This window comes from Ambystoma mexicanum, chromosome 2p (genome assembly GCF_040938575.1).
Source record: "Ambystoma mexicanum isolate Mex_15411 chromosome 2p, UKY_AmexF1_1, whole genome shotgun sequence".
Lineage (NCBI taxonomy): Eukaryota > Metazoa > Chordata > Amphibia > Caudata > Ambystomatidae > Ambystoma > Ambystoma mexicanum.
This window is the reverse complement of record NC_090923.1, coordinates 1,349,897,694-1,349,922,857: the sequence shown is the minus strand read 5'-3', so window position 1 is coordinate 1,349,922,857 and position 25,164 is coordinate 1,349,897,694. Positions and strand designations below refer to the sequence as shown.

At 47.6% G+C, this 25,164-nt stretch overlaps 1 protein-coding gene across 2 annotated transcripts in view; it reads left to right on the top strand.

The window, feature by feature from the left end:
• Positions 1 to 23,306, top strand: part of DRC3 (dynein regulatory complex subunit 3) — a 742,340-nt gene extending 719,034 nt beyond the window's left edge. For both annotated transcript variants that reach the window (XM_069645719.1, XM_069645718.1), the window contains exon 13: positions 23,020 to 23,306. In XM_069645719.1, coding sequence (XP_069501820.1) covers positions 23,020 to 23,130 — 111 coding nt within the window. In that variant the 3' untranslated portion in view covers positions 23,131 to 23,306. The remainder of the gene's footprint in view (positions 1 to 23,019) is intronic.
• The last annotated feature ends 1,858 nt before the right edge of the window (positions 23,307 to 25,164 follow it).

The window sequence follows — 25,164 nt, the reverse complement described above, 5'->3', positions numbered from 1 at the left end:
TACATATAACAACTACCCACCCACATATACCTTAAAACATAACATAACATTGTACACTACCGCTAAATGCAAAACACATCACTGTATCTTTAACCTGTGCAACCGCAACATGAATATATTGTTGCTCTTTCTGTATGGGTATATGGTGTTTCTAATATGTGTCAAAGCTAACTACAAATGGATACATGCACATTCTACTGCGCCCAACGAGAACTGCTAGCACTAGGCCGCCTGCTAATATGTTTTGCACAGTCTAAATCTCTTTGCCTCCCTGGGACGTTGCACTTGAATCCCAACACTGGCTGTCCTTCAGATCGTGCTTTCCAATGTTTAGATACTACCCTCTCCTGGATTACTTCATGCTACTGAATCTCCTTGAATACAGAGGAAAGGGGACTGGATGTAAGAGTATGAAACTGTCACTCGCCATTGTAACTACTGTACTCCTAGTCCTTAGTCCCCCTTCTTCCATACACCCACCATCGATCCCCTGTAGTTATTAGGAGCCAACAAGCCTGCAAAGGACTGATGGGTGTTCTAATGAGCAGAGTCAGCTGGGGTAGTGCAAGCCCAACTGCCACTCCTGTTGCTGTCACACCTTGCATATGCCCAAAGCTCTTAAAGTGAAAGAATGGTTTTGCAGTGGGAAAAAACAGTTCCCATAAGTATTGAGGAAAGGGGATTATGGACCAGGATTACAATAGTTACTACAGTAAGTAACTGTTTTGTATTCCTTCCAGTAAAATGTAGTATGTACCCATTGTACTCAACAGATATGGGCACTGCTTCATAAACCCCTTGAATGAAACATAGTACAATGAAGTTCCCTACCTAGTTCTACAGACCAGCAAGATGATGACTCAGTGGGGCGGGAGCCACCTCACCCTAGTGGATGTTGGGCCTGGGTGTTATATGAGAAGGTCACCCTTCCTTGGTCCCCATCACAGGACAGGGGAAATAACACAGGAACTCAGAGCTGGCTGTCCTGTGACAATCAAACTAACCAGGTCAAGGACAACCCAGTTAGCCTTGATTCTGTCTAGCACCCCAGTGGGTTAGTACAGGACAGTCTGGGTAGTTCTGACCCTCCCTAGACCATAATAGTGCTGCCCAGTGCAGCCACCATAACCATTATCATTCCCAGATGTCTCTCTAGGCAGACCGACCCAGAGTACTAGCAAGGGAAAACAAACGCTTCCCTTCAAGCAAAGTCAATTTCATACACCCAACACTGCCCATGGGTATGTTGATACTGTTACAATTTACTGGACATTAGAGAAATCGATCCTAAACCCCAGTGAAACACTCTTTGAGCTCCATAGTCTTGTGCTTATTACAATGTTGCAAGTTCCCAGGTCTCCAGCTGTGGGCTTCTCTGTGTGTGAGCTCCAGAGCCAGGTGCCTGATACAAAGTTACAAGCCTCTGGTTTCTTGGCCACAGATATAACTCTGTGTGAAGAATTATTAATCCATATACTACTCCTGCCCTGTTGCCGCCAAGAAGTACAGCGAAGGGGATAGACCGGGAAGGACGCTGGTGAGGTTGGTCCGAGCTGAGCACGCTAGAGACCGGGTGGACTGTATGCTGGATACCTATGGCAATAATAAGGGGTCCGATGCGGATGTGGTTGCTGTATTCCATAACTTTTTCCACACACTGTACACTGCACCAATACCAAGTGATACACATGTCACTCGCACACTCCTCCAAAATATTCCATTGCCCTGCTTAAATGCTCAGGCCACGGACAAACTGCAACTCTCAATCTCCCTAGAGGAAATTGTGGCGGTCATCTTTTCCCTGCCAAAAAGTAAGGCCCCGGGCCCGGATGGCGTGATGGCCGAGTTCTACCAAGAATACGCTGCTGCACTGTGCCTGATCCTGTTGCTGGTATGGGAGGAATCTCTCCGCCTCGGAGTGCTACCTGAGTCTCTGAGGGAGGCCCTAATCACTGTGATGCTAAAGCCGGATAAACCTAGCAACGAATGTAGCTCGTACAGACCCTGTCCCTTATTAACTGTGATACCAAAATAAATGCGAATGTTTTGGCCAACCGTCTTCTCCCGCTGATGCCTCACCTAGTACACCCTGATCAGGCTGGGTAGATCCCGGGGATGCCCCCCAATCTCAACATTAGACGACTGTTTAACATAATGGCCCGAACAGACCCCGGAGCACAAACCCGAGGCGGCAACTATAGATGCACAAAAGGCGTTTGACATGGTAGCCTGGGAATACCTCTTCGCAGCACTGGAAAAGATGGGGTTTGGCCCTAACATGCTGAGTTATATTAAACCTGTATACACGCAACCACTTGCCATGGTCCTTGTTAATGCATGTACATCCTCAACAATTCAACTGAAGAGGGGCACCCGACAAGGTTGTCCATTCTCCCCATCCTCTTTGCCCTGGCTATCGGGCCTATGGCGGAATACATGTTATGTTATGTTACTTGGCATTTATATAGCGCCTTATGTATCATTGGTATGATCTCAAAGTTCTGGTAGGTTGAACGCCCTCAGGAACCGTAGTTGAAGTCAGTAGAGAGAGAGAGAGTCATAAGGTGCGTGGGTGCACCGGATATGTGTGCAGCCGGTGTGGCGGTTGCATGATAGCTGCTTCTTAGCGGTAGGTGTGGTGGTGGGGAGGTCAGTTGTATGTGTTCGTTCTGGAGGGTGGACACCCAGGCTGATTTCTGGCTGTGTTAGGCCTGAGGAGACGCTTAAGCTAGCAGTGTGTGCTCAGCTAGCTGTGTTTCATTAGGGTGAAGAGGAGTGTGTGGCGGGTGTTAGTATGAGAACAGCTATACCGAATCGGAATATGTCATAGTATCGCTGTATTCTAGTTTAGTGGTGGTGTATAGGAGAGAGTAAGCGTAGTAGTGTGATATGGTGGTTATCGGTAAAGCGCTTGAGATCGGGCACACCATCTGTACCATCTATTCTATCCGTTTTATTTACTCTGTCCATTCATTCCACTTCGTCTGTTCATCCATTTTGTCTGTTATATCCATTTAATCTACTAGTCCTTTCATCCATTCCATCCACTCAACCCTTCATCCACATGATCTACTCCATCCATTCCGTAGACCCATTTCATCCTTCCCATCCGTTTAATGTATTCTATCCGTTCCATCCTTCCTATTCATTCGATCCGCTTTGTGTGTTCAACCCACTCAATCCGTTCCATCGACTCCATCTGTTCCGTCTACTGTATCCCTTTCATCAACTCCATCTGTTCCGTCTACTGTATCTGTTTCATCAACTCCATCCGTTCTGTCTACTGTATCCGTTTCATCAACTCCATCCGTCTATTGTATCCGTTCCATCCACTCCGTCCGTTCCATCCACTCCGTCCGTTCCATCCAGTCCGTCCGTTTGTTCGTTCCATCCACTCCGTCCGTTGCATCCACTCTACGTGATTCATCCATTCCATCTGTTTTATCTACTGCGTCCGTTCAATCCACTTCAACCATTCTATCCAATTCATCCGTTTCTTCCGTTCCCAACTGCTCAATCTGTTCCAACTTCCATTCGTTCCATGCATTCCTTTTGTTCCATCTATACTAACCGTTACATTCATTGCAACCAGTATGTGCACTCCGTTCCATCTGTTAAGTCTGCTCCATTCGCTCCGTCGGTTCCATCCGTTCCGGCCAGTGCATCCATTCCACCTAGCACTCTGTTCCATCCACTTCAGCCGGTTCGTACACTCTGTTCTATCTGTTTCATTTGCTCCATCCGCTCTCTCTACACCATCCACTCCATCCGTTCGTTCTGACCAGTAGAGTCAGTCCAACCAACTCTCTGTTCTATGTGTTTCATTCACTCTATCCGTTCCATCCACTCCATCCCTTCCATCCACTCCATCCTTTCCATTTACTCCCTCCGCTCAATTCATTCACCCTTTCCATCCATTTAATTCCTTTATCCATCGACTCCATTCTTTCCAGGCGTTCAATCTACTTTTCCGTTCCGTTACATTTCTTCCATCCATCCCATCAGGGAACATCATAGGCATCAGTGAATTCGCCTGGCCGGCCCGCCTGAGATCATATCCTTATACGCTGATGATGTAATACTCTACGTTAGGGACCCCTCAACAAACTTGATAATGATACTTGCAGATATCACGCGTATAGGGAACTTTCAGGCTTCACGATTAACTTCACAAAATCCAAGCTATGCCCCCTCACTGAAGCACTTTCAACTGCTGCAGAACTACCTCTGCACGGTGGTCCCCAGAATGCATCAAATACTTCTGAGTATGGGTATCACGCTCAAATCCTGTCCTTCTACAAGACCATTATGCCTCACTTGGAGCATATACAGAGACCAAAACGAATAAATGGAAATCCCTTCCACTTTCACCTGCCGCTAAACTATCGATAATCAAGATGACCATACTCCCCAAGTTGTTATATACATTCTCTAGTGTCCCAACTTGGCCTGGAAAACCATAATTTGCCAAAATGCATGGTCTGCTTGCGCAGTTCCTATGGCATTTTGGAGCGGTCCGTAAGAAATGGCTTGAGATGACTTACCCTATGGGGTATTCACCGCGCCGAATCTAGAACTGTACTGGATAGCCGCCCAATCGCAGTTTGCCACATTCTGATACCCCATGACATCACCCCCCCCCCCCCACATGTAAAACTGGAGACACTGGCCGCAGCGGACTCCGATTTAAAAACACTAATACTTGATCAACGCTACAAAGATGACTGCCCGTTTGACCCGGTCGCATCAACACTGCGCGCGTGGCGCTCATTGTTTGCTCACACTGGAACGGTTAAGCCCTACTATCGATGGCTGCCCCTATGGAAATTCCCTGACCTACTACCCACATGGGACAATGCAATACAGACGAAGTGGGAAAGCCTAGGATACAGGGCTCTTGCTGATCTCTTTCCTGGAGGGGAATTCATCACACCCTCCACTTGGAAACCTGGTCATGAGAATACTGGGGTGGATCACCTTCAATACTATAGGTTACGTGCAGCCATATTGGCCAAATGGTCCTCATACAAGTCTGAGCCCCCCCGCCCCGAAACCACATGCCTTGCCTACATTGCAAACTCTGGAGACTGTAGACACACTCTCTCTTCACTATACTGCTAGACAACAACTCTCCCCCCACCTTGCGTGCACGGGAGGGATGGTACTGCAAACTGGGTTCTGAACTCAGAGATGACCAATGGGCCCGAACGTGTAGGCACACCAAGAAGGTCTTGTTGAACTTTGGATTAAAATGTATACAATTCAAACTCCTGAATAGGCTCTATTACACACCTGCCAAGCTGTCCAAAATGGCTCACGCAAATCGTCCGGGCTGCCCTAGATGCCACCACTCTCCTGCTGACCATCTACACATGTTCTGGGCATGCCCCCAGTTAAGAGATTACTGCAATCAAATTGTGAACACGATATCCGAAGTGTTGAGCACCCCACTGGAGCAGAACCCACTAGGAGTGCTCTTTGGCATCTGGCCAACTATTAATTGCAAAACTTACCACGCATTTCTGTCCATAGCATGCATGATCGCCAAGAGCTATCCTTTTTAAGTGGAAAGAAAAAATAAAACCACGGTGAAAGTATGGTTGGTTGCATCGACATGGGCCCAGGAATGCAAAGATCTATACATCTCCACCCTCTCCCCAACCCCCAGTCCACGTGATGCCTGGGTCGCTTTCCATTCTTATCTCTGTGAGCTGGGGGATCCAGTCTGAACTGAAAGCGCGCCACCCACATCTAATATGTCATGTAAAGTCTACGTCGGATTTGTACAATGTGTCAACTCATGTTGATGGTGATATGTAAACTGAAAGGGATACTGCTCTGGATATTCTCGTTGCCCTGTACCTGTTTTGCCAGTAATAAATACAGGTTTAAAAAGAAAATGAATTATCAATCCATTATCTCCCAGCAGAGTGAGGATACAGTGTTGTAATTTCACAGTGAATGAACACCATTTAGACATTCAGATAGTCTAATCTCCTTACTTATAGTTTTTGCAACACGTAACACGTGCTAAAGGGAAAATGAGACATGGGGCCTGCACAAGAAGCCCTACTAAGGGTGAGAGTAAAATGTAAGATGGCATACAGGCCAGATAAATTCTTTTATTTTTTTTTTTAAACTTTATTTAATTCTTGTGGTACATGACATTGCAACAACAATTCGCATAGCATACATTCGGAACATCAACAGACTGTATAGCCGTATTATAGCATAACCAACATTACAGATTTCAGGAGTCACTTGGCCCTACCGGGCTACCGCTGGTCGAGTCCGCCTCGCATAGGTATATTCTAAACGGAGCCCATATGTCTTTCGGTTTACTTGGATTCGGGCATGACATTATATAGTGTTCTTCGCATTCGTTAACGTACGTCAGTTCTTTGAGAAAGTGGCATATTCTCGGTGCCTGTGCACTCTTCCATTTTTGTAAAATGCACTTCTTTACCACTGCGCATGCAATGTTAAAGAGCCTCCTTGTAATCTCTGATTGCTTACCAATATCCCCAAATAGATATTTTGACGGTGTGAGGTCTGCAGGAATTTGAGTGATCTTCTCTAGGACATTTGCAACCTCTCCCCAGAAAGCATACACATGAGGACAACTCCAATACATATGAATCGAATCAGCCCGATCCACCCCACATTTCGGACACGTACCAGGACCATTGTTCGTAAACTTTGCAACCTTAAGGGGGGTATAGTGCAGCTTATTTAGCATCTTAAACTGTATCAACCGAAGGCCAGCGTTCATAGATACCTTCTTGGTCATTTCACAGTATCTCTCCCAGTTTCTGTCTGTTATGTCTTCACCCAGGTCCGTCTCCCAGGAGGACTTAAGTGTGCTTAACCTTGGGGTATTAGCATGCACGGCCGCATAGAGGCCCGTGATACTTGTTCCAGCTCGGGTTGCAAGGGTCAGCAGGCATGGGTGTGGTGGGGGCTCATCTGGGAACATCGGCCACCGGGCTTTATAGGCCAGTCTCATTCTATGATATTGCAAAATCATCAATTGGTCCCTTCCCATCCCTGTCTTGAAGTCCTCTAATGTTATAAATTTGCCATTGGGAAATATGTCCTTAATTTTAAATTCCTTGTCTGGGTCCCATTTGTTTTGTATACTTGGGTCATATGTGGGTGCTATGCCTGGGAAGTTCCAAAGCGGAGCCTCGGCGTAGTAAGGTGCCTTCACCCCAAGTTTCTGGAAGAGTTTGGACCATGCCTGTACTGTCGTGCTAACCGGGTCAAATGGGCATTCATCCCTGTGTTTAACTTTAAAGATGACTGACCTTATGTCGGTCGGGCGCGCTGTGTGCTTTACAAGACAGATGTGGGGCGAGGTGTCGTGCTCGTCATACCAATGCTTAACAAATTGGGCCTGTGCGACCAGATAGTACAATTCGAAGTCAGGAGCCGCTATGCCTCCCCTATTGTATGGTTCCACCATTTTCTCCCACTTCAGCCTGGCCGCCCCCCCACACCAGATAAACTCAACCGCCATTGATCTAAGGGTATCAAAAAACCGCCTACCGGGCCAAATCGGGATGTTAGTGAATATGTAAAGTAGCTTAGGGAGGATGACCATTTTCAGTACGGCTACCCGGCCTATAAGTGAGATGGGGAGTTTAGCCCAAAATCGGAGCTTAGTGGCAATCATATTTAGTAGGGAGTCGTGATTATTCAAAAATAGGGATGTTCTGTCACCCGAGACGATAACTCCCAGGTATCTTATCTTGTCTGGGGACCATTTTAGACCGTGCGTGTTGTTCGGGCATTGGGTGGCAGGGGTAAGGGGGAAAATTTCAGATTTAGCTTGATTGGTCTTGTATCCCGAGTATACTGCGAATTTGTGCACTTCTTCCATTACTAAGCCCAAGTGTAAGTCAGGTTCACGAATGTACAAGAGGGTGTCATCCGCATACAGGGATATAGATTGGGTCAGGCCCACCATCCGTATACCCCTCTGTTTCTGATGTTCTCTAATTGCAGCAGCAAATGGTTCCATGGTTAGGGCAAATAGTATGGGGGAGAATGGGCAACCCTGTCTGGTGCCCCTCTTCAACTCAAACCGGTCTGACATAGTGCGGTTAGTCAACACCTTGGCTCCCGGGTTAGTGTACAACACTTTGACATAATTCTGGAAGCTCGGGCACAGTCCGAATTGATTCAGTACCGTGAACAGGTATGTCCATGACACAGAGTCAAACGCCTTTTCGGCATCTAGGGACACAGCAACTGCCTGAGCCTCCGGCTTGATCTGGGCCATTACCCCCAAACAACCTGCGCAAGTTAAGCGCTGTGGATCTAGTGGGGATGAACCCGCATTGGTCGGGGTGTACCAATACTGGCATGTGTGACAGGAGTCTATTGGCCAGAATCTTCGCAAATATCTTAGCATCACAATTTATAAGGGATAGGGGTCTATATGAGGACATATCATTGGGGGGACGCCTAGGCTTAGGAAGCACCGTAATTATAGCCTCTCTCATAGATGGTGGCAACGTCCCTACCTCTGTGGCCTCCTCCCACATGGCCAGTAATATCGGGGCAAGCTCGTCACTCAGTTCCTTGTACAATTCGATTCCCAGACCGTCTGAGCCGGGGGCCTTTCCGTTGGCTAATGATTTGATTGCTTCCCTGACTTCCTCAATCGTAAGGGGTTGATCTAACAGTAACTTACTTTCAGCAGTCAACTTTGGAAGCGGGATACTGTCTAAGTACATTTCAATGTCATTGGGGGTTTTTTGATCGTGATTAGCATATAGTTCTTGATATTGATACCCTCCTCGCTAGTTTGCACTGTGCCGTCGCTAGCCACTATGCTAGAGATCAGTGTGCGGCCTCTATCAGCTTTCAACAGGTTAGCTAGGGTGCGCCCTGCCTTGTTTCCTTCTCCGTATCGGCGTGCCCTGATCGGAGTAGCCATATAAAGCAATTCCCTGTTAGCTAGTTTATTGAAGGATTGTAGATTACTATTGATATCCGCCAGGGTGTTGTCTTCATGTAAGGATGTGTACCGTTGCTCTAGCTCCCCCAACCGTTTCTCAACCTCTGCTAATTCCTTCCTGACCGCTTTCAATAGCCCCGTGGATTTAGAAATCAGGATACCCCGCACCCATGCCTTAAAGGTTTCCCATAATGTCGCAGGGCTGCTCACTGACTCCCTATTGGTTTCGAAAAAAAATTCTACCTCGGTATGCAATTCCTCTGCCACTGCAGGGTCCTTTAGGATGCCAGAGGGCATCCTCCATCTTCTGGGCGGGGGTCTAAGGTTTCCTAGTGTGACCTCTAACCCAACGGGGGAATGATCCGACAGGGTGCGAGGAAACATCTCACATCCCTTGATTTGGTGTAGGAGAGGGACCGACACCAGCCAATAGTCGATACGGGACTCAGTGTCATGTACTGAAGAATAAAATGAATACTGTCTCTTATGGGGATGCAATGCCCTCCAGGCATCTACCAACTGCAGTTGCAAAATTATTTGCTGTAGAGTGTGTCCCGTTTTTGTGGGGTTTCTGTGTGTGAAGGCGGAGCGATCTAGTTTTGTATCTAAAATGGTGTTAAAATCTCCTCCCCATAATATTCGCTCGCTTCCACATGCACCAATCTCATTCAGCACATTTGTGTAAAAATCAGGGTCGTCAACATTTGGGCCATACGTGTTTATCAATAGCAATTCTTCCCCCATGGCGTTGCCCCAGACCATAACATAGCGACCTATCGGGTCTATCTTACTCCTTACCAACTGGAACCCAACTGATGGGTGTATCAGGGTCAATACCCCTCTTGCCTGCGAGGAGTATTCCGTGCAGTACCTGTGCGTTCCCCACCCCTTCAAGAGCTCGGCATTAACCTTCCGCAGTGCGTGTGTTTCCTGCAGCATGACAATCTGGGGCTGATGCCGGGTGACATAAGCACCCACTTTACTCAATTTGGCTCGATTATTCAGCCCCCGGACATTCCAAGTAAGAAGTTTCAGTTTAAGCCCTTGGGTCGTGTTAATAGAGTTAGCCATGTATGTATATCCAATTAGCCTGTTTTACCTTGCTGTTATTTAGGAGAGTTCCATGTACTGCAATGTCACCACGTTTTTTAACTTGTGAGACTCCTCTAACTGAGTCTCGGTTCCCAAACTTCCCCCCCTCTCTCCCGCCTTGCTCAATCATGCAACCTTTTAGCCCCCCACCCACATTATCAACCCCAACATGACAATGCTGCCCCACAACAAACAATCCCTTAAACATGTGGAACTTTCCGGAGGGTCACTAATCACAGACATCTGGCTCACTCCAGACGTAGGGTCACAGCCCGGAAAAACAACATTTTGTTCAGTTCGTCACCATTGCGTAACTCCCAATTTCTTTATTTTCTCACCATGCGGCGGTTGGTCGGAGTTTAACCTTCCCTGCTTCTCTGTCGGGTCTCGCCTCTCATACCTCGGTTATGAGTTCGCATTTTGATCTACCCCTCGACCTCCGGTGGATAACGGAATGGAAGACTCCACGTATGACAAAGCATCTGTGGGGTTCTCAAAGAAGTGGGCCCGTCCTCCATGTTGTATCCTCATTTTCGCTGGAAAGATGAGGGCATAGGGCACATTTCGCATACGTAGCTGTTTTTTCACCCCTTCGTATGATCTCCTTTGCATTTTCACGCTAGTCGAGAAGTCCGGATATATGTGGATTGTGTTCTCTTCATACCGTAGGGTACCCTTTTCTCTCGACAGCCGGAGTATAGTGTCCCTGTCATGATAATTTAGGAAGCGTGCAAATATAGTTCGAGGAGGGGCGCCTGGTTTCGGGAGTGGTACTAGGGTGCGATGGGCTCTTTCGACCAGGAAGTGATCCGAAAAGGAGTCGGCACCTAGGATGTCCTTCCGCAAGGCCTCAACCTGTTTCTCCATGGGGCCCTTTCCAAACTTTTCCGATACCCCAACAATCCGGATGTTGTTCCTCCGGGATCTTGACTCAAGGTCCTCACATTTGTTTTGGGTTTTATGCAATTCCGTTTGGAGGTGGGCTATATCCCGGCTGTGTTGCAGTATCGTATCCTCACTTGCACTTATCCTATTTTCCGCCTTCGTGACACGAGTGCTTTCCTTTTCAACACGTGCCTTCAAGGATCCGATTGTCGCCACTATATCATCTAATTTGACGTTCATGGTCATGAATCCATTCTGCACCAGCGTTGCCAGGCGCTCCAACGGGTCAGCCTCATGTCCATCTGGCGGGTGTATCTCCCCGCTAGCCGCCCCCTGCGGCTGCGAGCTAGTGAAAGTGTCCATCGGGCCAATCTTTTTCCCACCTGCCCCCCTCTTCTCGGTGCGGCCCATGTGTTGCGGCCTCCAGGAAGGGATGGACTGTGGTCTTCCACGTATCTTCTGCTCCGTGCCCTGCTGTGCGACACAGTTGTGGGTAAAGCGTGTCTTATCTTATATTTGCCCCAAGTGCCTAACCAACAGCCGGTGTGTAGGATTTAGGTGTACGACGTCTCGTTAACGGAGGCCTCCGTGGTTTCTACCCCGAGACCCGTGTCGCAGGGTTCACCTGGGAGTCCCGCTATGTTCGAGCGTTGGGTGGCAGCTCCACTGCGGATTTGTGGTCACAGCTGATTTTTCCCCTCTGGGGGATGTATGTCGTCTCTCCCCTTGGATGTTGCTGGGCGACACTATGTTCCCAGGGTGGTGCGGGGCGTTGATCCGGGGCAACCCAGGGCGTTATAGGATTATTGTCCTAGTTGGGGGTAGGCCGCAGTAGGCCTAGGCTGTGGTCCTCTGTTCCCCGTGTAGGGCCTCCCCGTATTGCGGTCAAAACAGTCCTCCACTCCTTCCCCCGGCCACTTACTTGATACCCGTGGTGGGGGGCAGGGGGCACGCCCCGTCCCAATCCACGTCCCCCGACGAGGGCCACGATCCACCCTGGGCCCCTCCGCAAGGGCCGCGAGCCGGGGGCCGGGTCGCACCACAGCCGTAGATCGCCGATCGGTAGAAGGCCGCCCAAGCTGAGCCGCAGGTAGCTCCGCAGCGAGTCCAAGGGCGGGGGTCAGGCCAAGCGGCCGTCACAGTTCCACAGCTGCGTAGCAGTTCAAAGCTCCCCCGTATCTCTCCCGCGTGGTCCAGTTACCCCGAGCGGGTCCTGGAGGTTGTGCCCGGGTAGGGAACTGGTTCCGTCGTCTCTGGGCGGCCACCACCTCAATCACTCTCACCCTCCCGGCAGGATGTCGTGGGTCGCGCGGCGCTCCTTCCCCACCGCAGCCCTCTAACTGGTGTTGGTGGAGCCCTCACGCGGCTCCGCAGGCCTCCGTCAACCGCCAAATCTTCAAAACGGAATATCTCAGCACCCCGGCTTCGATTCCGCACGATGGTACACCAGTGTGTGCCGTAAAGCTTCTGCTGCTAGGAAGTGGCTTAATTTCAAGTCTGGGACGCTGCTGACCGGATTAATTCTTAATAAGGATTTCTTCCAAGCTGGAGCTCCTGCGCTAGGCGGCCATATTGGATGTGCGCAAGAGCGCCCCCCAGGCCAGATAAATTCTTGTTCCAGTTGCATTAGCCCAAAATTAAGCCAGGTGCACCCAGGAGCAGCAGCCAATCTAACACATGTTCCAATTAAAAGACACGGGTACAATCCTTCACTAGAAGCGCAGACTGGGGGGAGAGGGCAGACCACAATATAAAGCAGAGAGCCCAGTTATCCAGTGTGGGTTAGAGTAGGAGGCATCGGTTTGGCAGTGGCGATAGAGAGCAGGGGGAGATGAGATCAAAGAGGTTGAATTAAGAGGTGGTAAAACCAAGGGTAAAGAAAGAGGTGTGGTACCCTCAGGAGGAGACTGTGGTAATCAGGAGGAAGTGGTAAAACCAAGATTGCAGGAAGAGGTGGCAACATAAGGATGGGAGATTTTTCAGGAGGATAATTTACAGAAACACATCTGCAAAACATTCTTTATTTTTATTTTATTTAGCATTTATTAGGCGCTTTATACAGCAGAATTGTGTTTCAAAGCGCCACAAGGCTAAATGCGAAGGGAACAGGAGGAGTAATGACAATGGCAAAACAGTAACATTCAGTCATTGTACTGCTAGGCCTCGTGGCCTTCGGCCATGCAAATGCAGTGAGGAAAAGTGGCGGAGATAGGGAGGGGGGAGGGGGCAGAGGAGTGGACCAGTGCTGGTGGAGGGCCCGGGAGGGTAGGGTTAAGGGGAGCCAAGCAGGAGAACCTATGGCTGAGTGCTGGTGCAGGCGACTCTCACGGGTGGGATGCAGCGCTGCCAAACAGAGGCCTGCAAGGGCAGGGCAGTGGGGGTGGTATCGACTGATATCGACTGGGAAGAAAGGCCTAATCCTGTGAGATTCATGAGGATCAGGCCACCGGTCACAGCAGCAGTGGGGTGATTAACAGGGAAGAGAAAGAGGTAGCGAACAGCAGAGTTTTGAGCAGTTTCCAGAACTTAAGAAGGTCCGGCTAAAGGCTGAGATGAGTAGGGAGGCTGTTCCAAAGTGAGTTTGAAATTTAAAGATTTGAAATTAGAGGAGCGTAGGGCACTCACAGAGGAGTATTTAGGGAGGGAGAGTTGAAGATAGTGTGGTCCCAGGCCCCAGAAGGCCTTGTGGATAATGCAGCGGGACTTGAGTTTCATTGCAGCCACTGGGAGCCAGTGGATATATGTTAGGGCTGCAGAGATACGGCCCCTGGGTTAAGGACAGGCTAAGTCTTTTTGCAGACCTATTCTGGATTAGCTGGAGGGGTTGTAAGGATGAAAGAGGGAGAAAGAGAAAGTAGTCCAGCCTGGATTGGACCAGAGCTCTGGAGACATTGAGCTTCTGGGGGATGGTGAGGAAAGCAAGAATGCCTCTGAGGAGGTGGAAGTGGGACTTCTTAGTAAGATCAATGATGTGAGGGGTGAAGGAGAGAGCGGAGTTGAAGATGGCCTCACAGGATGGACACAAAGAGGGTGGCCAGAGGGTAGGACGAAAAGAGGGCGCAAGTGTCCCAATGAGAAGGACCTCCATCTTACTGGCACTAGCCAGAGATTGTTGGCTGCACACCATGCCTTAATGGCAGACAGACGGTCATGGATCAGAGAGGAGGAAGAGGTAGTAGAGGGAAGTTTGAAGGAAAGCTGTGTGTCATCTGCATAACACTGGAAATGAGGAGAGAAGGAGGGAATCAGGTGAGCAAGAAGGACCAGGTAGATATTGAAGAGCCATGCTGATAGGATAGAGCCCTGGGGGATGCCACAGGTAGAGAGTGAGGTGGTGGAGGAGAAATGGCCCAGTTGTAGCTGGGAAGGGCGGTTAGTGAGGAAAGAGGCCAGCCAGTCCAGTGCCCGGTCTGTGATGCCGAGGGTGTCAGAGTCGTTTTATGAGGATAGAGTGGTTGACCGTGTCAAAGGCGGAGGAGAGATCAAGGAGAAGGAGAACAGTGGGAGAGTTGGAGTTGAGATTTTCCAACATGGTTTCACAGATGTTCAGGAGAGCAGTTTCTGTGCCTCTGGGTGTCCGGAATCCAATTGATGGTCATGAAGGCAACAGCAAGATCAGTGTGGAGGGTAAGTTGGGGGAGGACCAGCTTCTCCAAGAGTTTACCCAGGAAGCGGGTAATGGAAATAGGGCAATAGTTAGCCGGGCAGGAGGGGTCAGCAGGGGGCTTTTTTAAGAGCGGGTGCACAATGGAGTGCTTGAGGGATAGCGGGAAAGAGCCAGTGACAAAGGAGTGGTTACAGAAGTCAGCCAGCGCAGGAGCGAGAGAAGAGATGTTGTCCTTAATGGTTCTGAAAGAGCAGGGGAGCACCTGTTTGAAGGAGACCTTCATAGAGCGGACCACTTTAGGGACCTCATCCGGTGCCATGGGTAGGTGGGAGGAGAGTGAGGGGGTGGAAGGGTGGGATTGAAGGGAGACATGGGAGAAACATTTTAGTTTTAATTGTTCTACTTTCCTTACTATCTTGCACTTTCCCCAAATATTCTACAAGTGGTGTTAGATTACTAAATAATATACATTTTTATATATGTCGAGTGTGTTGTTTGTGGGGCGAAGTGCACACAATGTTCCAGAACCAATATTTTCTAGAACGGTTTTCACATGTAAATGACAGAAGTAGGTGAATGTGGTACAGAGGAGGTGGACGTGGTAACATCAAGGTAAGGTGGTGGTAGCCTAGAGGTAATAGCGCTAAGAGGGGAATCGATAGTTTGGAAGTGGTAACGTTAGGTGGGGGTGGTTGCATGGGCCCGGGAGTGATATCAACAGAGAAGAATGGTGGGAAGTGAATGCAGCACAGAAGAGGAATAGGGGCAACATCAGGCAGTGAAGGCAAGGCAGAGGAGAAAGAGGAGAAGAGTCCCATTGTCAGGAGAGGATGGTTCCAGCAGGCTTGGTCATCCCTAGGCAGCACTAGATGGCGGATGGAAGAATAAGAGTGAGGCAGGAGGCAAGATCAAAAAGGTGTGGAGAGAAGATCACAAAAGATGCCTATTTCAGCTCGCCCTTCCCTACTGATAATCTGCTGGAAAGACTAAGCCGCAGTGTGAATCTTGGGAGCAGGGCTGGACTGCCCCACCAGGACACCGGGCCGTTCACCAATAGGCCTTGGGGCATAGGGCCTCTTTGGCAGCCGCGGAAGGGTACAGAGGATGTAACCGCATTGCGAACATCCAGCTAGCCTGGGTGGTTTACATTGAATTGGCTGTCCAGGCATGCTGCACATTTCTTTTCTTCCCCAGCAGGGCTGGGCTGACCTAACGCTGACAGGGCTCATGCGGCACCAGCGCATGAGGAGGGGCAAATGCCCTGCCTGCTGCAGCAGCAAGGAGGAAAGCGTGCACTGGCAGGCAGCAGGCCTGGAGTGCTTTCCGACGAGTGTCACTGGCGTTCAGGTGAGATTACAATGACAGAGTTTGGTGGTGGTTCCGGAACAGGGAGTGAAAAAATACGATTATCGACGTATAATGAATGGTTTTTTTTCACAGTTTACATTCACACATTTGAATTGGTGGTGGCGGTTCTGGTGGGCAGGGGGTGGGGGTGGGTCCGGTGTACAGTGCATACTTGCCAACCCTACTGATTGTAAGCAGCCCTACCACCTACAGATTTGGGTGGCAGATCATACTGCTTTTTACAGGGGCAGGTAATTTATGTGACTCTAAGGCAGGCTGCTTGAGACCGGCCCAGGACAAAGCATGCACCACTTTAGTTAGTCTGTCTGTGCGGTGGGCGGGTAAGTGATTACTTTGAGTGATGGGCTCAGACCAATCCAGTGGCCTGACAGCTACATGACTCTGCCCTGGACAGCCCTTAGGTGAACCACCAGTGAAGGCAAGTGGCAGAGCATAGCACCATCACACAGCATCTGCATAGCAGACTGAGGAGGGCATCAGTCTCCATGCTGTCCAGTTATTCATCTTGCTCTGCAAGAATACATATGTTCTGCCCGGCCCTGGGCTGCTGCTACAGAGCAGTGGCAAACGTTGCCTCCTAGCTCTGCGTGATTACCTTCTGTGAAGTTAGGTAATTGAATTCAGTGTTAACTTACCATTCAGCATTACACATTTTAAACATTTGAACATCTTTCCATGTTGTGTTGTTTGATTGGTTGGGTATTTTAGAATGCTCAGTGGTGCCAACAATGTATGTTTTGTATTTTCAGGAGATTTTTCCAAGTTGAAAAATCCTACATGTTTTTGGTCACAGAATGTTGGCAAGTATGTACAGTGTACTCTTTTTTATGTTGTCTGGCTGGTTTGGGCTGGCCTGGGTTGGAGGGAGCAGCCAGGCTGCCCAATCAGCTCTGACTCCGAGCTGCTCGCCTCAGACTGGCTGCGCAGTGACGGTCCTGCTTCTGCGTTGCCCGCCCCTCAGTGTTGAAGGCCAGTTGGCCTAACGGACACTTTTGAGCATGGATATGGCACTTTGGCGAACCTCCCATTGGAACTGGTTAGGTGTGTTAAGTGATGTCTATTGGGTGCATTGGATGTTTGAATGTAACCAATAGATGCGATCTGTTTTTCTCTCTGGACATAAACGATTCCATTTTTTATTTTATTATTTGTTTTAATTGTACAAAGCATTTATACAAAAGTCGTTGAAGTGAAGAAAAGAAAATAAAGAAAAGGGGGAGTCCAATAGAAAGAAAGGAAAGGAGAGATAGTTCTGACAGTTCATTCTCTGACTGAAAGTGCGAAGTCTCTATATACCCAAAAAATGTTCATGTTGCTTCTGATTTGATCTACCAAATGATTCAATTCCCGAAAGAAACAAAAATACCATAACTGGAGCTAGAAGAAACACGCTTCAAAACCCCAAAATGCCACAGCTGGATCTAGTAGAACTTATCTGCAACTGCCGGGCTAATGTTTGCCTTGTATAATTCTTCTTTTAATGAAGTAGGCGCATGCGGCATGTTCGGCACTGCTGGCAGACCCTAGCATCGTAGGGCTTCCTGGAGTAGACGGCATCTGCTGTTTAGACATAAAGTGCAATTCTGTCAGGGAGCATTTGGGGTCTGGGTCTTTTATTATTATTTTGCGCACACATAGATTTGCTGAAAGAAAAGAAAGCCTCAGCTTCCAGGATGTTGTTTTGCAATGTGCTTCTCTGTAACATTGACGAATCCCAGAGTGCACGGATTATAGGCCAACCATGGGCCTGGTTGGTTTAGTATGATTTTGAAAGAAAACCGGTGCTTGAAGCATAAACTGCTACTGGCCTGGGGATGTGAACTGGATGGAGAGAGTAGGGGAGGGAGGATACGTCCCAGGGGCAGATATTTCTCTAGCGATATCTGGGGAGCATACAGGCAGGAGGTTCTGATGGTTTACTGCTGTGTCTGTGCTATTGATCGCCTCGGACCGTGCCATGTTTTGTAGATCAGACTTGCTGGTATGTCTTTGCATAGGTGTAAAAACACGCAGCCTGATTCACAAAGCCTTTGATAATGAGATGCACCCATTGAAATTGAAAAACCTTTGTAAATCAGGATCATTGTTTTAAAAGTATCGTTTTCCAATATACTTTTCAACGTTTTTTACAGTGGGGTTATACATCTGGAGGAGTACAATAATTTGACGCTGTGCTAATACAAAACCAGTCTCCTCCTATCGAGACCCTGTTTGTGGCAACTAGGCAGATTCTTCTGGAAATCAGGCGTGTAGAGAGAGCACAAAAAACAGGAGTGGCGGTGGCCGTTAACCTCGACCGGGATAATGCCTCGTAACGATAGCACAAGGCATAGCACTTTACTTAACAAACCAGAAAACCAACACTGAGGGCAGCGGCCCACCGGCAGGACCGTCGGCTCTGTCTGTGCATGCAGTGTCAGCCTGAGGCATAAAATTGTCTTGGGCACCAATGAAAGTGTCCCACAGTTGCAAATGGCTATTCATTCCTTTTGTGACAGACTGTTTGAGTAGTATTCAAGGGGGAGGTTTTTAATAAAATGTGATGCAAATTGTGCATTTTAAAGAATATTTATTCAGCAACACTGGTCAAAACCAGTAGCCGCATGGTGAAGTAACTCATCAAACTGGCCCACATGGCCCAAAAATGTGGCCCTCTTTTATCAAAATAGGAAGTTGTAGGGCAAATGTCAAATGTGGCGATAAATCTTCAATTTTGTTTTAGTAAACCGTCGCTAGTCACTATCCCCAATCATTGTGCCTGTCCAATAGAAACATGACCTCATACTGACTTAACACTTTTACCAAAATAACTGGTCGACACAAGCATTTTTTGTTTTTGGTTCAGGCAGTGCCCTATAGGCCAGTCTGAGCCTCCTGGGTATGGAAAGCCTGGCTGGCCTGTTGGTTACAAGTCATAAACTTCACATGAGCACACACCATGCCTGTTTGACTTTATGTGACAATGTGTGCCAAGAAGGGCCTCAAATAATTTGTGATTGTGTGTCATTGTTTGCAGGTATGTCGTGCTTGTGCGTGTTTGTTGTGGCATACACATGCAGAGGGACGACTTCTCCCTCTGTCATGTCCTGCAAGAGAGCAACCCCCATATGTCTCAGGACAGTACTGGGCATCATTACATTCTGCACTGTAGCTAACCTTTAATATGGTGTCTAATGTGTGACTAAAGGTGAGCCACCAGGTCATGATGTACTATGTCAACAACAATGCTGTGTGGTCTCTGCCTACTCACTGCTGTGCTGACTTAGGCTGTCTGGTGGTTTGCCCAGTGATAACCATTTTGCAAAACACAAAAAAAGCACCTCCCTGAATGGCGGCTGTGAACCGGAATAACATGGGATATTTATGGGCCTTCGTGAAAATATGTAATTGACTGATTCAAAGGTATACCAATGAGAAGCCACATGCTTATTGACAGGTACCATCAGAGTAAGTTGGACACCTTCCATGATGGGGGGCTTCATATAGTCTCACAATGCATGGCACGTCTCTTCCCAAATAGCTCATATTGCAATATTTTCCAAGGCTTATGGTGGGTGTGTAGTATAACATTGAGCATCTGTCTAAGATAGGCTTATAAAGGTCTGGACTGGTGTGCAGTTTTGGTTTACCATCTGGACGGTCAGCCTCATCCATTTTGTGCACTTTTATATATGAACGCTAAGTATGTGTGGCGGAAGCCCTCTGAGCGGTCGTGTGTGTCACATTGCACATGACATGCTTCATGAGTGGTGCTTGCTCTATGTGCTGCTATTTGACAGGCTAATGATGCATTTTGGCATGCATCATTCTTTGACTTTGTGATTCTAGTGTGACTGTGCTGTGCCTCGTCAACGTGACGTCTGATTGGCTAGTGTTGTGTGCTTCATCTGAATGGCTTGTGGTGTGTTGCACAGGTAACTTTGTTTCATTCTTGAAAGTTGTTCCATCTATAGCGTGTTTTCAGCAGAAACACTGGAATGGTACATAGAGTCAACAGTCAATGGGTCTATCCTGAGTCAGATGCCCTATATAAGGGGGCGAGGCGATGATCACCTGACTGGTGGATGTATGATGGGTGTAACAGTGTACAGACACCGGTTGGGCGGGGGGCTGTTGGTAGAACACACACCGTACATGACTCCCTATGGGCTGTATATTCACAGGGTACAATGTGCCATGGAGTTGGTTGCAGACAAGTGAGGGAGGGTGATGAAACGTCGGTGTAGTTGGAAGGTGCTCCATCTATTTTGAGGAGGTGGCGCTTCAGTGAAGATTTTATAGACTCATCACTTACTGCGTTTTGGTTGTGGAGGCGGAGGGTTTTTGTGGTGCTGGGATAGGAGTGCGCGAGGGCAGGGATAGCGTGAAGCATTGGGAAGTCTGGTATCTAAGCACTTAGGAATTGTACTATAGTGGAGGCTTGCAGGAGGTGACTAGTAGATTGTGTTCACACTTGCTGTTTTAGAGTACACAACAGTCCTGTTATAATACCTTAGTATTCTGCAGTATGTAAGTCCTGCTGCGACATGGTAATGCCCATCTCAGCGCATGGGAGTATTGCTCATCAGGGCCACTACTTGAACATTGAATATAGCAGTGCTACTGAGCTGTGATGTTACTATTGCTTTGAGAGCATGGGAATCTTGCTAGCAAGTGCCAGTACTGCTGCCCCATTCAGAGTATGGCAGTCCTCGGGACAGGTGGCAACACTTTTCCATTTGGAGTACATTATCACTCCTGCTGACACCTGCCAGTACTGGATTTGCAGTGCATTGCAGTTATGCTTGACAATGTTGGTACTGTCTCTTTCAGAGTAAAGTTGTCCTTCAAAGCAGTGACATTTCTGTCCCATTAACGTATACCAGCCCTGCTCGGAAGTTCCGGCACGTTCCCATTCCAAGTCTAGCAATTTGCTGCAAAGCATGAGCCCTGGACATTTCAAAGCATAGTTCTGCTGAAAGCGCCTTCACTTTTCTGTTCAAAGGGTCACAATCTTACTGAAATGTATCTTTACTGCCCAAGTAAAGTACAGCAGTGCTTCTGAGAAGTTCATGTATGTTTCCATCACAGCAGTCATGTTGTAGAAGACCTGCATCTTTTGCTTTCAATTAATATGAATTCCTTTAAGAAGCACCAATAATTCCCATTAAACAAAGTAGTCCTGCTAAGTACCCATACTGCCCCAAGCAAAATGTAGCAGACTTTTTGTGACATGCCAGTACGTTCTGATAAAAGGATACTTGCCTTGCAGACAAGTGCTTGTATTGTCCATACAGCGCACATATCGGGGTCTGCAACCTTTGGTTCTCCAGATGTTTTGGACTACAAGGTGCATGATTCTTTATCATTTACTATACCTGGTATGGGATGATGAGAGTTGTAGTCCAACACATCTGGAGAACCAAAGGTTGCAGACCGTACTACTGCTGAGTAGCGCTTTGACACCGAATATACAGTCGCTCTCCTTAGAATTCCCATTGCTCTGTATATATAGATGAATTAATGGCAGTCCTAAGACCATGACAAAGCTTAGAAGTTTCCCAGTGATGTCGCCACTAATATGTCCCCAATCACATGTTCTTTTATTCAAGGGTTCAGCAGTGCCTCTGCCGTGTCTACATTTCTTGATGATGTGAAAATGATGTCTATTTTATTTAATGGACCCAGACATATTTTCCACATGCCTAATATGAGACAAAGAGGGCATCACTTGGGGCTCGGGAAGCCCAATTTAAAGCAGATATGTCATCCATCTGATCACTCTGCGGAAGCACTACCCTGTGCATCTTGTGCTTACCTGTGAGGAGAAATTGTGCTTCACGATACAGAATGCCCCTTATATCTAAACCTGCTCACTGTTCCATGATCCACATTGGGCCAGTCTTTGCACCTCATATATGCTTAAAAAATACTGTAAATGCACTCATTTTGACTAATTGTATCCACCATTTACTTGGGCTCACGCGCTGTGCTCAGTCCTTCGGCGAAATATGGGGCCACTTTGGAAAACATTTTCCAGGGCCACTTTTGGTTCCCAGTTCAGCCCTGCTTGGGAGAGTGGGACTCCAGAAAGCCGGCAACTAAAGAGTCATCAGAAGATGGATCTGAGACATCCTGAAGTCCACAGCTCCCAGAGTACTGGAAAGGGGAGAGAGAGCTCCTTCCTGAAGTATAAGAGCTGAGAAGAGCATTGCAGGGGCTGGGAGTAGGGCGGGGCTCAAGAGCCCTAGCTTACTCGGAATGATCTTGAGGGTGTCTCAAAGGGGCAAAGAGACCTACTTAATACATGGACCATCCTGACATTTTGGGAGTGAGAAGATTACATTTTACTTTAAGTTGCCCTTTTTGTAATTATTTCCCTAATAAGGTTTTTTCAACTTGAGCATTTGGTCCTGGCATATTTCCTGGTCCCAGGCAACCCTGTGACATTAGTCAAAACTGATACATAAGTAATGCTTGATATTGAGAAACTTCAGCAGAACCACCTCCTTTTCGCTTCCGCTTTCTCTCTTCCTCTCCTCTACTGATGCCCCGACATCCCACGCACTAGTCACCTGGCTACCCTTTGAACGTGGGCTCAGGTTCCTGCATGTCCAGTTGCCCTTCGCACTGCCTCCTGTCTCCCGCAGCACTTGTTGCCTGCATCTGCAACCCTACAGTCCCCCTGCTCTGCACTTACAAGCCACCCGCTGGCTGCACTTATTTAGTTACCTGCACTTAGCCATGCGTTGGCTGCACTTGCGTTACTCAAGCTTCTCCCCTCCCCCCTCGGCAATTCTCCCCTTCCTCTTCCCTGCACTTGCGTGATCTGATTGACACAAGGCCTAGTAAGATTGTTGTTTTGTCCTCCTTGTCTTGTCGTGCCTAGGAACACTTGTGTACAGGCGCGTTCTAAATGCCATATCATAACTTAAAAAATAGACTTAGCATAATCTGATGCTGCAGTGATGCCAGTGTATGTCAGTGTATGTACTGACTTGATCGTCAGTACATACACAGCTGTTTAGTTCTAAACATCTCAACTCTAGATGAAAGTTATACATTGGATTATTCCGCTTTTTTGCACCATCTCACACATGTATTTCTTTGTCTTTTGACATAGGTGCATGCAGACGAATGGCACAGGAACCGCACAAGAGTTATCGAAATTGACCTCTACATTGACCATGCGCACGAAGAACTTGACAACCTTGAACTCCATGATCAACCATAGTTTAAGAAATAAAAATGAAAGAAGTGCGGATTGCATATACTGTCACTGTTATCCCAAAACAATGGACCCTAGTCCAGAAATGGCACTGTGATATAATGATGTAAATACTTCCATACAACTCTGTAAATTAGTCCATTCTTTATTATATTTAATATAAAACAAATCCAGAAACCTTACATTAGCATGTGTTATTCAAAATCTGTATCCAAGCCAGCCACTTTACATCAGGACTGCTTTCAAACAAGGATAGTTGGTGTGCGTTCTAGCAGTTTAGCAGGACCATATTTTCCTGATTGTCAAATAAGATTATTAACTTTTGGGTAAGTCATATTAGCAGAATTATAAGTAACAAGTCACTTGGTTTGTGTTTTTGTTTACCATCTGTCATGTTTCAGTGGTCAACAGACAACTTCAAGCCAAGAAATCTGATTCACATTGTTTATTATGACTAACAGAAAATAAGGGGTTAGATTTCACTGCAGTAACAGAGTCGGGCTAGCAGAACACATACAGACTGGTCCTGCTTCCCTTAGGACCATGGTCCTCATTCTTGTTCAGGTCTTTTTTGTCTTTTGTTACATGCAGTGAGAGGGAACTCCTGGGCAGTTAGAGACAGAGAAGTAAGGTGCCCCAGTTACAGCCATCGAAAGGTGTAATGCTAGCATGTGGTAAAAAGGAGATGAAAGGAGAGGATTGAGTGAGTAGTGAAGGCAATGAGAGAGTGGAAGGAAGTCCTGGGACGAAGACCATTAAGAAGGCAAAAAGAGGGCAGCCAGAACAAGGGGACTGGAGGTTGGTCAGAGAACCTCAGTGCTAAAGTTAATAGTACCTCACTCCGAGAAGTCCCCTGCATACAACTGTTAACTTGTATTGGGGGTTGGGTGCTTCCCCTAGCTAGTAGAATATGGTTTAGGGTGGAATGAGGAAGATCCCCAGGTCATCCACAATTAGTTCACACCCTAAGGTAGAGAACCATCAGAAGGTTAGAGACAATGGCCCTCATTACGAGTCTGCCAGTAACCCGCCAGTAGCACTGGCAGGTTAACAGCAGACTCGCCTTACCGTTTCCACCGGCTGATATCCTGGTAATACCGGGATATAATGGGTGGCGAGGAACAGTTAGTTCCCATTCCCGTGGAGTTGCATAGAACTCCATGGGAATGGGAACCCTGAAGCACCGGCACCGTTAGTATGGGCTGCCGGTAGGGGCCGGAACGTCAGGACTGCCAGTAGTTCATTGCTCCTACCGGCAGACTTGTAGTTTGCCGGTCTGCAAAAGGTGCTGGTAACCGTTGTTACTGCCATTTTTTTTCTGGACCGGCAAACTTGTAATGTCCCCAGTCTCCCTTTTAACGAAACAACTCCTAAATTTCAGGAGCGAAACCAAAAGGAGATTAATAAGATCATGCTCCCCCTATTCCCCAAAGACAGAATTGGTTATCTCCAAGTGTTGCAGGGATTAGTAAATGTTGTCCCTTTAAGCGAGCAAAATTCTGAAATTAGCAGAAATCATGTAGCAAAGGAGTTGAATATTTGCAGTGCCGGAAGCATATATCCACTCAAAATACAGACCCACATATAATTTGTTTACGGCTCTTGTCCTGCTAGCCCATTCAGATATTAGAAGCACATTATTTTTGCACATGGTACTTGCTCCATAAGCCCACAGAGACATCAGAAGCATATTTTGTTTTCTTACAAACTTCACCTGGTGAGTTAGCTCAGACATCACATACAAACTGCACGTTCCTATGAAATGCAGAGTCTGCTGTATAAACAAAAACTGCACTTGTCTGCCTGCAGCAAAAACACATTGAATTTGCACAGGGAAACCGCACCACATGCTTCACAGGGAGGGCAAATCCACAACTATTACAGAGGAAAACCGAAATGGTGGCTCCCCCTTGTAAAATATTTGTTCAGTCCGACAGTGGCCAAACATACGCACCTTCTCTAATTAAATACATCCACTCACTCAGATTCACAGGTAAAAATCCTCCCGGTAAGACCAACTCCAGTCCAGTGGAGGAGTGT